The sequence below is a fragment of the Trichomycterus rosablanca genome, chromosome 7 (assembly GCF_030014385.1).
Source record: "Trichomycterus rosablanca isolate fTriRos1 chromosome 7, fTriRos1.hap1, whole genome shotgun sequence".
NCBI classification, from domain to species: Eukaryota; Metazoa; Chordata; class Actinopteri; order Siluriformes; family Trichomycteridae; genus Trichomycterus; species Trichomycterus rosablanca.
Window position 1 is genome coordinate 11,246,816 of NC_085994.1, and position 14,015 is coordinate 11,260,830.

The 14,015-nt window shown below is 39.6% G+C and overlaps 1 protein-coding gene across 1 annotated transcript; it reads right to left on the bottom strand.

The window, feature by feature from the left end:
* Positions 1 to 1,370: 1,370 nt before the first annotated feature.
* Positions 1,371 to 11,350, bottom strand: gnat2 (guanine nucleotide binding protein (G protein), alpha transducing activity polypeptide 2). Its single transcript, XM_062998376.1, has 9 exons — positions 11,233 to 11,350; positions 9,565 to 9,607; positions 7,914 to 8,055; positions 7,628 to 7,785; positions 6,987 to 7,115; positions 5,839 to 5,968; positions 5,360 to 5,513; positions 1,994 to 2,202; positions 1,371 to 1,650 (listed from the first exon to the last, which is right to left on the bottom strand). The coding sequence occupies exons 1-8, from the start codon at positions 11,348 to 11,350 to the stop codon at positions 2,012 to 2,014; spliced, it is 1,065 nt and encodes a 354-aa protein (XP_062854446.1). The 3' UTR covers positions 1,371 to 1,650; positions 1,994 to 2,011.
* Between the last annotated feature and the right edge of the window lie 2,665 nt (positions 11,351 to 14,015).

Consider the following 14,015-nt stretch of genomic DNA (forward strand, 5'->3'; position numbering starts at 1 on the left):
GCCACACTAGCTCATCTGAAAGAGAAAGGCTTTGTTGTTTTCTGGGATCAATGAGTCTTGGCTGCCCAACACCATGGTGAAAGGTCTTGGTTTTAATAAATTACTGACCATGATAGGCACAATTGTTATGATAGGCATTGCCATGCACATATAGGATGGTTATCGTGTTTTAGCTCATCAGTGTAAGATTTCAATGGTTATTTGTAAATCATAATTTGGTTTGATTTATTAAGATATTAACAAGCAGTGTCATTGATGCAAGTCTTTATTTTATGTTCCTACATTTATAGTCCAGAACATCTCCACAGATATAAATCCTCAGATTTAAAATCAAACCACAGACCACTACAGTGTTTTATTAACTTTTATAATCGGATACATAATTAATAGGTAAAATATAAATATATAGAAACTTCTCTGAAACAGAGATGAACTTTCCTACTCTTATTTACAAAACGGCTCCCTACAATGTTGTATTTTTGGAGAAAAGGGTTTAATATATGTATTGTACAGCATTCTGATTACATCAACATTTTCACAAATGCATGTATGTTTGACTTGATGTCTTTAATAAGAAACTTACACTGATCAGCCATAACATTAAAACCACCTCCTTGTTTCTACGCTCACTGTCCATTTTATCAGCTCCACTTACCATATAGAAGCACTTTGTAGTGCTACAATTACTGACTGTAATCCATCTGTTTCTTTACATACTTTTTTAGCCTGTTTTTACCCTGTTCTTCAATGGTCAGGACCCCTACAGGACCACAGGTGGTGTGTTAGTGTGTGTTGTGCTGGTATGAGTGGATAAGACACAGCAGCACTGCTGAAGTTTTTAAACACCTCACTGTCACTGCCGGACTGAGAATAGCCCACCAACCAAAAATATCCAGCCAACAGCGTCCTGTGACGACTGATGAAGGTCTAGAAGATGACCAACTCAAACAGCACCAATAGATGAGTGATCTCTGACTTAACATCTACAAGGTGGACCAACTAGGTAGGAGTGTCTAATAGAGTGGACAGTAAGTTGACACAGTATTTAAAAAGTCCAGCATCGCTGCTGTGTCTGATCCACTCATACCAGCACAACACACACTAACACACCACCACCATGTCATTGTCACTGCAGTGCTGAGAATGATCCACCACCTAAATAATACCTGCTCTGTGGGGGTCCTGACCATTGAAGAACAGGGTGAAAGCAGGTCAAAACAGTATGTAGAGAAACAGATGGACTACAGTCAATAATTGTAGAACTACAACGTGCTCCTATATGTTAAGTGGAGCTGATAAAATGGACAGTGAGTGTAGAAACAAGGAGGTGATTTTAATGTTATGGCTGATCACTGTATAATGCTAGTCTAAGTTTTATTGTGGATGTTTACTATAATTTTCTTATTTTAGCATTTTTTATTATTGACACACATTAAAAAAGATCAAATAAATTATAAAAGCAACATGTCCCATTTAGTAAGAGCTGCTTGAACCTGAATGCAATGGGGTGACTGGATTTTCATGACTGGTGTTGTGGGATGATAGTAAGGATATGGACCACATTAAACCTCTTGTAGCAGAAGTCACCATCATGCCAGTTGTGTCTTCATGTTGTCTTGGCAAAATCATTCCTATAATAATAGAAGAGATCTGAGGAATCATAAATAGAATGTAAAATGAATTGTTTTTAAGTGCAGTGGTTTTACTGTTCTTACTACTACAAATAAAATGTAAATGGTGAAACAATTATATCAAAGCTAGTGTGTCATATGTCTGAGAAAACAGTCCTTGAAAAACACAGGTCTGTGTTGGACTTCATGTTGTGTTCTCATCTCTTCTGGTTTGTTCTATGCGGCATAAAGGTCCCTGAATTTCTAACAGACGTGCTGACATTGTGCTAAATGGGATGGTAAAAAAGTGAATGTCTGATGCTGTGTAGTCTGCTAAATTTTACCCAGTGCACCTTGATTTCATCACTTTTTTGCTTACCTACCTTAAAAGTGGGCATTTTTTAGAACAGCCCACAGTCCTTAAGATTCTCTTTGATGATGATGTCTGTTACTGCGTTAAACACGATTTCCACGTTCTTTGTGTCTGTTGCACAGGTCATGTGTGAGTAGATTTCTTTTTCACCTTTCTTCATATTTAGCTCCTCAAACTGCTTTTTGATATATTGGCTGGCATCATCATATGTGTTTGAACCTACAAGGAGACAAAAGTTCCTTTAGTAAAGCCGTACCTAAAGCTTAAGTATTCAGTTCTGTGCTGAACTTTGCCACAGTTTTCTTAATGCCCTTGTTTGTAGGTTGCTTCTGTGAAATTGGTTACGGTTGAAGTGCAAGCATGCATGCATAGCAGTTTTACATTACAATACTGTACAACTGTTCTTTTTCTGTGAGTGACTGAATGTAATGATTGTTCTTACAGCAATTTGGATTAATAATTACTGTAAGAAGTTCTTTAATAACTTTTCAACTTGGTCTTTCTGTGCAAGTGTATAGCTTGTGGCTTTTACGTGAAAGTATATACAGGTCCTTCTCAAAACATTTGCATATTGTGATAAAGTTCATTATTTTCCATAATGTAATGATAAAAATTAAACTTTCATATATTTTAGATTCATTGCACACCAACTGAAATATTTCAGGTCTTTTATTGTTTTAATACTGATGATTTTGGCATACAGCTCATGAAAACCCAAAATTCCTATCTCAAAAAATTAGCATATTTCATCCGACCAATAAAAGAAAAGTGTTTTTAATACAAAAAAAGTCAACCTTCAAATAATTATGTTCAGTTATGCACTCAATACTTGGTCGGGAATCCTTTTGCAGAAATGACTGCTTCAATGCGGCGTGGCATGGAGGCAATCAGCCTGTGGCACTGCTGAGGTGTTATGGAGGCCCAGGATGCTTCGATAGCGGCCTTAAGCTCATCCAGAGTGTTGGGTCTTGTGTCTCTCAACTTTCTCTTCACAATATCCCACAGATTCTCTATGGGGTTCAGGTCAGGAGAGTTGGCAGGCCAATTGAGCACAGTAATACCATGGTCAGTAAACCATTCACCAGTGGTTTTGGCACTGTAAGCAGGTGCCAGGTCGTGCTGAAAAATGAAATCTTCATCTCCATAAAGCTTTTCAGCAGATGGAAGCATGAAGTGCTCCAAAATCTCCTGATAGCTAGCTGCATTGACCCTGCCCTTGATAAAACACAGTGGACCAACACCAGCAGCTGACATGGCACCCCAGACCATCACTGACTGTGGGTACTTGACACTGGACTTCAGGCATTTTGGCATTTCCTTCTCCCCAGTCTTCCTCCAGACTCTGGCACCTTGATTTCCGAATGACATGCAAAATTTGCTTTCATCCGAAAACAGTACTTTGGACCACTGAGCAACAGTCCAGTGCTGCTGTTTCTGGTTCAAAAGTGGCTTGACCTGGGGAATGCGGCACCTGTAGCCCATTTCCTGCACACGCCTGTGCACGGTGGCTCTGGATGTTTCTACTCCAGACTCAGTCCACTGCTTCCGCAGGTCCCCCAAGGTCTGGAATCGGCCCTTCTCCACAATCTTCCTCAGGGTCCGGTCACCTCTTCTCGTTGTGCAGCGTTTTCTGCCACACTTTTTCCTTCCCACAGACTTCCCACTGAGGTGCCTTGATACAGCACTCTGGGAACAGCCTATTCGTTCAGAAATTTCTTTCTGTGTCTTACCCTCTTGCTTGAGGGTGTCAATGATGGCCTTCTGGACAGCAGTCAGGTCGGCAGTCTTACCCATGATTGCAGTTTTGAGTAATGAACCAGGCTGGGAGTTTTTAAAAGCCTCAGGAATCTTTTGCAGGTGTTTAGAGTTAATTCGTTGATTCAGATGATTAGGTTAATAGCTCGTTTAGAGAACCTTTTCATGATATGCTAATTTTTTGAGATAGGAATTTTGGGTTTTCATGAGCTGTATGCCAAAATCATCAGTATTAAAACAATAAAAGACCTGAAATATTTCAGTTGGTGTGCAATGAATCTAAAATATATGAAAGTTTAATTTTTATCATTACATTATGGAAAATAATGAACTTTATCACAATATGCTAATTTTTTGAGAAGGACCTGTACATCGATCAGCCATAACATTAAAACCACCTCCTTGTTTCTACACTCACTGTCCATTTTATCAGCTCCACTTACCATATAGAAGCACTTTGTAGTTCTACAATTACTGACTATAGTCCGTCTGTTTCTCTGCATGCTTTGTTAGCCCCCTTTCATGCTGTTCTTCAATGGTCAGGACCCCCACAGAGTAGGTATTATTTAGGTGGTGGATCATTCTCAGCACTGCAGTGACACTGACATGGTGATGGTGTGTTAGTGTGTGTTGTGCTGGTATGAGTGGATCAGACACGCAGTTTTTAAATACCGTGTCCACTTACTGCCCACTCTATTAGACACTTCTACCTAGTTGGTCCACCTTGTAGATGTAAAGTCAGAGACGATCGCTCATCTATTGCTGCTGTTTGAATTGGTCATCTTCTAGACCTTCATCAGTGGTTACAGGACGATACCCACGGGGCGCTGTTGGCTGGATATATTTTTGGTTGGTGGACTATTCTCAGTCCCGCAGGGACAGTGAGGTGTTTAAAAACTCCAGCAGTGATGCCTTGTCTTATTCATTCATACTAGCACAACACACACTAACACACCACCACCATGTTAGTGTCACTGCAGTGCTGAGAATGATCCACCACCCAAATAATACCTACTCTGTAGTGGTCCTGGGAGAGTCCTGACCATTGAAGAACAGCATGAAAGGGGGCTAACAAAGCATGCAGAGAAACAAATGGACTACAGTCAGTAATTGTACAACTACAAAGTGCTTCCATATGGTAAGTGGAGCTAATAAAATGGACAATGTGTAGAAACAAAGAGGTGGTTTTAATGTTATGGTTGATCGGTGTGTAAGACTCATTAAAAACTAAATAAAACTGTACTGCCTTGACAACATCAGAAAAAAGATACCTTTTTAATTCAGATTTAATTTATGGATCACACAGAAATAGGGTTTTTGTACTTTTGTACTTTTTGTCTTCCAATAAGCTACAAAGGCTACAAAAAGGCTACAAAATTGGTACCCCAAAACCTGACTGAAGTTTATTGCTGATCACATGAACAAAAATATGAGTGGGAGATTTTTCTGCATGACTGACTTCAAGGCCATGAAGAAATCCTCAAAAATGTGTTTCCTTTACAAGTGTGTATATGTTTACTTGAAAGTATCAGCTAAAAGACAGCTAAAAGTCACATGGTTTGTTAGCCCCGCCAAACATGATTACAAAAAAATGCTGTGGTGCTGAAAAGCTTGGACTTGCCATCATATTCAGGGAAGCAGATGCTGAGGTGGACTTTCTTGATCTTCTGCTCAAACAGATCTTTCTTGTTGAGGAAAAGGACAATGGAGGTCTTGGCGAAGAATCTGTGATTGCAGATACTGTTGAATAGATGTAGACTCTCATGCATGCGGTTCTGAAAATTGAGTAACAAGAGGGTTGAGTCAGCGAATGAACTTGTTTGGTTTTATTACAAAACAGATTGTTGTGGTTTAGGCTTCTGAGTCAGGAGCTAAACTATTTGCAGTTGCTTGAATCGTCCACTCTGAGCACATGGTCAGTGCAGCAGTTACAACAACCTAAAGTATGTTGAGGGACTGAGCAGCCCCAGCTTAATCATCTTACAGAAATAGGTTGCTATGGGCTGGTTCTGAGCTTATTTTAGCTTTCTTATAGTCTGTATTAATTGAGACATTCACTCAAACTCTGACCTGGGATCTGGAGCAAGGAGGAGTACTCACCACTTCGTCATCCTCTACCAGCACCATGTCATAGGCACTAAGAGCGCCGCAAAAGATGATGCAAGTCACCCCCTCAAAACAGTGGATCCATTTCTTTCTCTCTGACCTCTGACCACCCACATCAAACATCCTGTAAGTGAATGTTAAATGTCAGTTCTTAAAAAAATTAAAGGAACACTTAATCATCACAGTATAACATCGAGTCAGTTAAACTTCAGGGGTGTCTATCTGTCCAGTTAGGAAGTATAAGTGGTTGTGAATCTATTTCACCTGCTTTGGTGCAAATGAAAGTGATAACAGGCACATTAGAGAGGTAACAGCCAAGACGACCCCCCAAAAATGGAATAGTTTTACAGCTGGTGCCCACAGACAGTTGTTCTCTCTTTGTCCTTTTTGGTTGATTATTTTCTAGGTTTGCGTTTTGCTAGTGTCATTGTCACTAGTAGCGTGAGGTGGTAACTGCAGCCCATTCAGGTTGCACAGGTAGTCCAGCTCCTCCAGGGTGGCACATCTATACAAGCTGAAGCAAGAAGCACAGTCTCAAGAGCATGGAGGAGAAACCAGCATAAGGGTCGTTACACGGGGAGAGCAGGACAGGGCTGTAAAAGGGTGTCAACCAAGCAGCTGGATCAGCATCTGCTCTAGGTGCAAGGACGAACAGGAGAAGCACTGCTGGAGCCCTACAAAATGACCTCCAGCGAGCAACTGGTATGCAAGTTTCTGACTGAAACTGTTAGAAACAGACTCAATGAGCACCTCTAGTGGGACCTGTGCTCACAGCCCAGCACCATAGAGCTCGATTGGCATTCACCTGAGAACACCAGAATTGACAGGTCCGCCACTAGTACCCTGCTGTCTTTACAGTTTTAGAGAGAGCACAAGTGACAGATGTGAAAGATTCTGGAGATGCCATGGTAAACATAAGCTGCCTGCAGTATTATCCTGCAGTAAGTGACCCAACTGGATTGATGCCATTGGCTGGCCCTCATATTCCTCGTATGGCCGAAGCCTTGTGATGGATGGGCGCCCTTTCCAAGTTGTTCCTGCCCTGCTCCCAGTGTTTCCTGGTTGCCCCACCACAACCCTGATTAGAATAAAGGGGTTGATGAAAATAAAAAGAAATGAAAAGTCACTGATCATTAGATCACCTGAAATGCAGCTCTTTGCAGCCAAACTGCTCTTCAATTATACCAGTGGTCTTGACTCGAGACCTTAACACATCCTGTTCTGTTGGGATGTAGTCTTCAGTACAGATTCGATCCATGTCACTCAGGTAGCTGGAAAATGTACACTTAGGTTAATTTTAAAAAGATTTTGCAGACAAGTACTATTATGAGTTACCCAAAATTTTTAAAAATAGCTATCCGGTCATATTTGGTGCTACTTGGATACAGTGCTTCCACCCTTATAAACCTGGATTGATGTCACAACCTTAGGCACCTCAGTGCTACTTTAACCATTAATTATTATGATTTGAATTTCAGGCAGTTGAGAGATGTAAGTGCATTTGACATGCATGCAATAGCCTATTTCTACCAGAGAGGTCTTCAAATTTCCAAATCACAAAATGTTACATAATCAATCATTAATGCAAACCATGTTTATGCACTTGAAACTAATATAATTCATTTTTGTAGGTAGCCAAAGTGACAGTAAAACAGTTGGCCAGCAATTAGTGACTTTATCAGATATTTTTTCTACAGTGGAGCAATTCAATTTTGAGTAAAAGTACAGCAGTCTAGAAATATGTTACTGCTAAATATGTTACAGCTATATATATTGCACTTACTAGCCAGCGGAGTCATTGAGCTGGTACTCAGCAGCTCTCTCAAACGCAGCCTGCACATCAGAGTCCTTCCACAGGCTCTTAATGACATCTGCCAGCTCCTTGGGCATTGTGCCATCCTCAGTTGAATCAGCAAGGTTTTGCAGTTTCTGACCCTCTTCCTGCATTGTGAGAAAGATTATATTAGGTGTGTTTATACCTGCTAAACGTTTGCCTGAAGTCCAGCCATTTTTACTGTGCTTGATGAAATATGCAACTCCAGTTTATGTGTTTAGGTTAAGGTAAGTACCTGTGCTGCTGGTGTTCCAAAGTTGATGCCCAGCATCTCCATGCCTCTGATGAGGGCCAGGGCAGACTGCAGAATGTTACCGTAGATAATGGATCTAAATGCAATTTGTTCTTCTTTTGTATAACCACCTTGATGAAGAATTCTGTACAGAAGGAAATATGAGCATCACTTTCCAAAGTGTCATCAAGTGTCAACTAATCAAATAATTTTAGTGGCGGCATGGTGGCTAAGTGGGTAGCACTGTCGCCTCACAGCAAGAAGGTCCTGGGTTCGATCCCCAGGTGGGGCGGTCTGGGTTCTTTCTGTGTGGAGTTTGTATGTTCTCCCCATGTCTGCGTGGGTTGCCACTGGGTGCTCCGGTTTCCTCCCACAGTCCAAAGACATGCAAGTGAGGTGAATTGGAGATACTAAATTGTCTAAAGAGTTTGATATAACCTTGTGTGAAACATGATGTTAATATCCTAATAAACAAACAAATGTTTTTTGAATTTATACTCTAAATCAGTATCTGTTGCCTAAATAGTTCCCTACTATGCTGGGTCATAAGTTTAATAAAAAGTACATGAAACAATGGTCTTCTGTCAAGTTTAGAAAGAGACACTTCAGCTATTATCAGTTTAATGTATTAGACTTTGTTTAAATAATCAACTGTAATTCAACAAATTCCAAATAAAGTAGGTCTGCTATGGGTGGAAGACGTTGGAACATGGGTGACACTGGCCACAGTCAAGTGAATTGCATGGCTCAGAGGCTACTGTGCAGGAAAGAAACCCTTCTAATTTTTTGTCTATGTAATCAGCAACAAACTTGATTGAAGTGATATTGATTTTGAAGAAGTGGCTTCTTTCTTTCATGGCATTCTCAATGACAATAATAATTTAAAGCTTGCTTGACTATGGACAGTGACGCTTTTGTTGGAGGAGATTCTGATATATCGAATTATTTATAAAAATAGCTACATGTATATTTTTTACTTAACTGATTTTTAAAACGGCCACATTAAACTTGTGAAAGAACCTTACTTCAGTACTTTTTAAGTTTTTGGTTTTTGTTAGATTTTTTTAAATAGGATCTTCCCAATTTTTCTCCCAATCTAGTGGTATATAATAACCAGGTCGCACATTTTTCACCTGCATGAGGTGGACAGAGATCTGTATCATGCACGAAGAGTCATTTACCAATCTCCATTATTCCCCATCTCTGTGCAGGTGTGATCAATCAGCCAGCAGAGGTCGTATTTTCAGTAGTTATGAGAAATCCACTCCGACATTCCTATCTGACTGACAATTTAGTCCATCTGAGCTGAGATTGGAACTCACAAGTTTGAAATGTCAGCTCTGGTGTGCTAGCATGATTTACAGCTGCACCACCAGGGTGTATTTGTTGTTGTGTTTTGACTATGAGGTATGTGTTCCAATTATTCAGTTACAGAAAAAGAACAGCTGCAAAAAATCGAACTGTACCCTCCAAATGACCAGCAAAGGTAGGCCTTCTATTTCTGAGTGTGGATTGTAAAACTGAATTTAGGAAAAATAGAAATCGTCAAAAAGCAGAGAAAGTTTATATGATGTGCTGGATGTAAACCTTGTGTTGCTTGTGTTTTATTGTTGTTTGGTAAGCCATGTTGCATTGCATCTGTGTTTGTACTCACTTCATTTGTTTTACAATGGTGCTCTTTCCTGACTCACCAGCACCTACATACAGAAATACAATATGTATTAGTTAGCAAATTCTCAAAATAAAGCATAGAAATGTGCCTTCTTCTATTACCTTAGGATACTGTCATGACCTTATAATACTCTTTACTGTCTATTTTAAATTAACTGACTAATCAGTGTTAGTTAATTGTAGTAGGGTTTTTAAAGCTTCAGTTTTAGAATAATCATAGTATGAAGGTCAGCATAAATTGGCTGTTAGGCCTATAGGAAGTCCCTTTAAACTGCTAATAATGTTCAGGTTGGGAGGAAGGCTTGCTAACCTGCTTATTAAATGACCTAATTGGATTTGTACTCTAAAAAGCCTGTCAAGAGACCACTGACATTCTGATTCTTTTGGGTGCCTCTGCCAGGTCGGGTTAAAAATGGGACTTACTCAAGAGTCAAAGACTTATACAATTACAGTAATGATAGCTGTGATGATAAGGTATTACCTTTGTTATGGCAAATTACAGTTGGTTAGGTTTTCTGTCTAGATTAGCTGTGAAGCATATTCCCAATATGATTTGAATAGACAAAAGCCTAACATTATCACTAAAAAAATTGGTACTATTAATTATTGTACAAGCTTCCAAATGTAACATAAAGGTAGTCAGCTTGAAATTAAAATTGACTTGCACAAGCCATTAGGAAAGGCTTTATTTAATCTCCTAAGTGCATAACACATTTATTCAAGCAGATGCTACAAAATTTTATTGCTTAATTATTTTCCTTCCAGAAAAACAGCACAAGCCCCTCATATCAAGTTGCTTTGTACTGCGTACAAGCTATAGACAATCACAAATTAGTTGTAACCAGGCAATTGCTGGCACTGTAGAAATAGGCACAAGTGCTTTATTATTTTAACAACTCTGAACATGCTTATGAAATTAAAGAACATGCAATAAACATGGTCCAAACAATCTAATTCACCAGTGTCTTGTTTTTAAAATTCAGCATTAAGCATTAAGGTAAATAAAATAAAAACTAGTCTCCAGGATTCTTGGGAATGGGGAAAAGCAGAAGCTTGAGATGGTCTTAGCTTAAATCATCAGCATAATTGGATTCTGTTCTTATTGTCTGAATGCTGTGGGCCTTCAGGCTATGATTCCCTAAGCAGATACCCATGTGCATTATTTGTATAGAGCACAAAAAGAAACTACAGCATCGTATGACTCCAGGCAGTCAAAGCATCAGAATTAGTAGAAACACAACACAAACACAACACAAAAAATACCTAGTAGCTGTTAGTTTATTACATGTACCACATGGGGAACTGTACCGGTAGGTTTGAAAGCATTATACACACGACTAGTGAGAGATCTCACTCAAAATACTAAATGAAATAATTAAAAAACTGTTAAATACTGGATTATGTGGCTCTGCTAAATCTTGACTGAAAGCAGATTTGGATGGCTTACCAAACCGTAAGCTCTAGCCTGAGTCACCAGAATATCTTTAGCTGGATAGCTTTTCCAGAAAGCAAATAATGCAAGTAAATTTGGTTTTGGTTGTTATTTAGTTTTATTATTATATAGTCCAAGAGCCATTTGCAAATCAAACACTTAATGGGGTCAAAGTGATAGTCTGCTGATCCTTACTAATTAGAAATGTAGAGCCCTTACCCAGCAGCAGCAGCTTGACCGTCTTTGATTCCTTATCTGCATCTTCCTGGAGTTGCTTCTCCAGCTCTTTGGACCTCTTGGCCATTTCTTTGTCCTCTGCACTTGCTCCGCTACCCATGTCTGGCTTGTTTCCCCTTTCGGTTTAACTCCTAGAGGCCAGAAATTTTGCAGAATGGCCCGGTTTTGCCCTCTGGACCACCTGTCAAAGGGAGAGCTCAGTGAGCTTTTCGTTCACTGCTTTAGGTGTGGTTGCCGTTTCCCTGACTTCTCCTGAGATGGATGATCAGATAGAAGGTAGAAGCCCAAACAGTATGTCTATCCTCTCTAATGCTTCCTGCCAGGCCTAATACTTTAGTTCAGGATTGGGGAGGGTTTTGCTGACCTTCTGATCTCAACCAGCCAATCCAATTAGCTAATAAGGACAGTGGTGAAGTCTTTAAAATAGGAAAAAATATGATTTTGTTTGATGGTTTTTACAGGCCAATGAACTTGATGTCGTTTCAATAAACATTTGTTTTATATAACATCCAATCTGTAGTCTTCAGAACTACAGAGGTCCTAAAAAGGTGCATGTAGGTAAAGGTAGTATCACATCCTGAAGGATTTAAAAGATGGAAGAATTGTCTTTAATATCAGGATTGACCATTATTATTGTAAGGAGAAAATGTCCTGGAAGGCAGTTCAACTTGATTGCCCTCATTAAAAGCCTAAACCATTTTAGCTTAGCTCAGATTCTAAAAGGAGGTAAATTTAAATGTGGCTCATGTGTGCTGCACCTTACTTTTATATCTATTGCAGCTACAGCAAGGAATCAGGGTCAAGTATTATGTGATGAAGTACATGGGAGGTAAAGGATTTACAGGGTGTTAATTTACCAGAACTAAAGGTGCGGCATGGTCACACTAAACTTTGAGATGAGCTGACGTTAGACACACCAATAAATACCCTTTTCTTACCAATGTAAACAAGACAACTTGAAACAATGTTAATTAATTGCTGAAGCAGCATCAGATCTTTTCCCAGAATAGCACTTTTACTGGACTCCAATAAAACCATGCTAAGAAGCCTCATCTATCTTTCTTCCCACTCTCCCTACACTAGCAAGTCTACTCTTACTGAAGAGTGACTTCTTAGGAAATGTTGAGACATGCACTATAAGGACAGGGTATTGGGACACCCCTTCTAATTATTGAATGCATGTGTTACAGCCACAACAATTGCTAATGGGTGTAAAAAATCATTTTTAAAGGAAATTATATGCTTTGCAGCAACAGATTAGAAAGGTTATTTCATGTGTCCAGCATTACAGTGTCACTGTGCACAAAGCAAGGTCTAAAAAGAGGAAAAGCTTGGTTTGAAGAAACCCCAGTGGCCTCAAAGAGCCCTGACCTCAGTCCCACTACACAGCTTTGGACAAAACTGGAACATCAACTAAGGCTTTCCTAACCAGCTTCAATACCCAGTCATAACAATACTCTTTTGACTAAATGGGCACCAGTTCCCAAAGACAAATATTATGATAAGCCTTTCCAGAGGAGTGACTACTGTTGTAGCTAAACAGATCAGATAGAAGTCACTCTGTTGTACTATTTTTTGTTTTTGAAACGGGATGTCTATTGGTCAGGTGTCTAAATACTTTTGGCCAACATAACATTTGGACCACCTTGTTTGGCTAAAAATAGCTGTGACTGTCCTAAAAAGATATAATGGTGTGTTGTGTGAAATGGACTAATGCTGAGGACATCTTTTTAAATAAAAAGTTAAAGATGAGGAGGTTTTTGGAGTAACTCAGAATCCTGAATACAGGATTCATCTTAATGTTGCATGACTCCTGATATACACTGGAGATTCTGGCCATTAAGACAATGGGACTGGCGGTTTACATTTGCTCAGAACCGCTAAGTGGGCCACTGTGCTGCAAACACACCATGTGCGCAATGCCATTCAGCCTACAGTTGATAACTGTCGGAGTCCATCCCCAACTGCCCCCCTGGGAAAGATACCATCATATTTTTTTTTTATTTTGGAAACCAGTGCTGCAATTACTAGCAGCAAGAAAATCCTCCAGGCAGTTAAAATGTGCCAAGTAATCCCATTTAAAAGAGCTGGCATTTATCTTTCTGGACCACCATACGAGTCATCATTGGGGCCTTTTTTCAGGCATCATGGATTGCATTCTTAAACCGTGCCCGTGCAGAAATTGTCAACAAGGCCATGGCTTTTCATTTAAACTTCAGAAATGAATCCAGAGAAAGATGTGGCTTATGTATGTATGCCCTTTGTGATGCCCCTTTATTTCTTTCCAGGCTTGGGACCGGCACTGAGAGTGCAATTGTGTCCCCCAATGGCTAGGCCAGTAGCACCTCTGGAATTTGAACCCTGGATCACCATATCTCAGCAGTAGTGGACTAGCATACTTTACTGCTGTTCTACCCAAGTGATCTATGTATTTTTCAATAATAGTTTATTAATGGTCCATGGCCAGCAGCTGCTTATATCACAATATTAGGTAAGTCTCATGTCTATTAGTGATCACATTTGCTGTTCAAAGTGTGGTATTTTTCAAATTTCAAATGTACTAGGATATACATTTAGTAGTATAGAAATGTTATTTATGATGTAACATCAAATGTGACATATGATGATGGGCAGTGAAACCTAAGGCATCATTTTGTCCTGAACAGAGGGGTAAATACAATAAAGGGCTGATTAAATCTAGTTGCAGCTTTTAACAAATGCATATGAAGTTGAACATATGTTGCCTTCCATTTGATTTCGGAGTC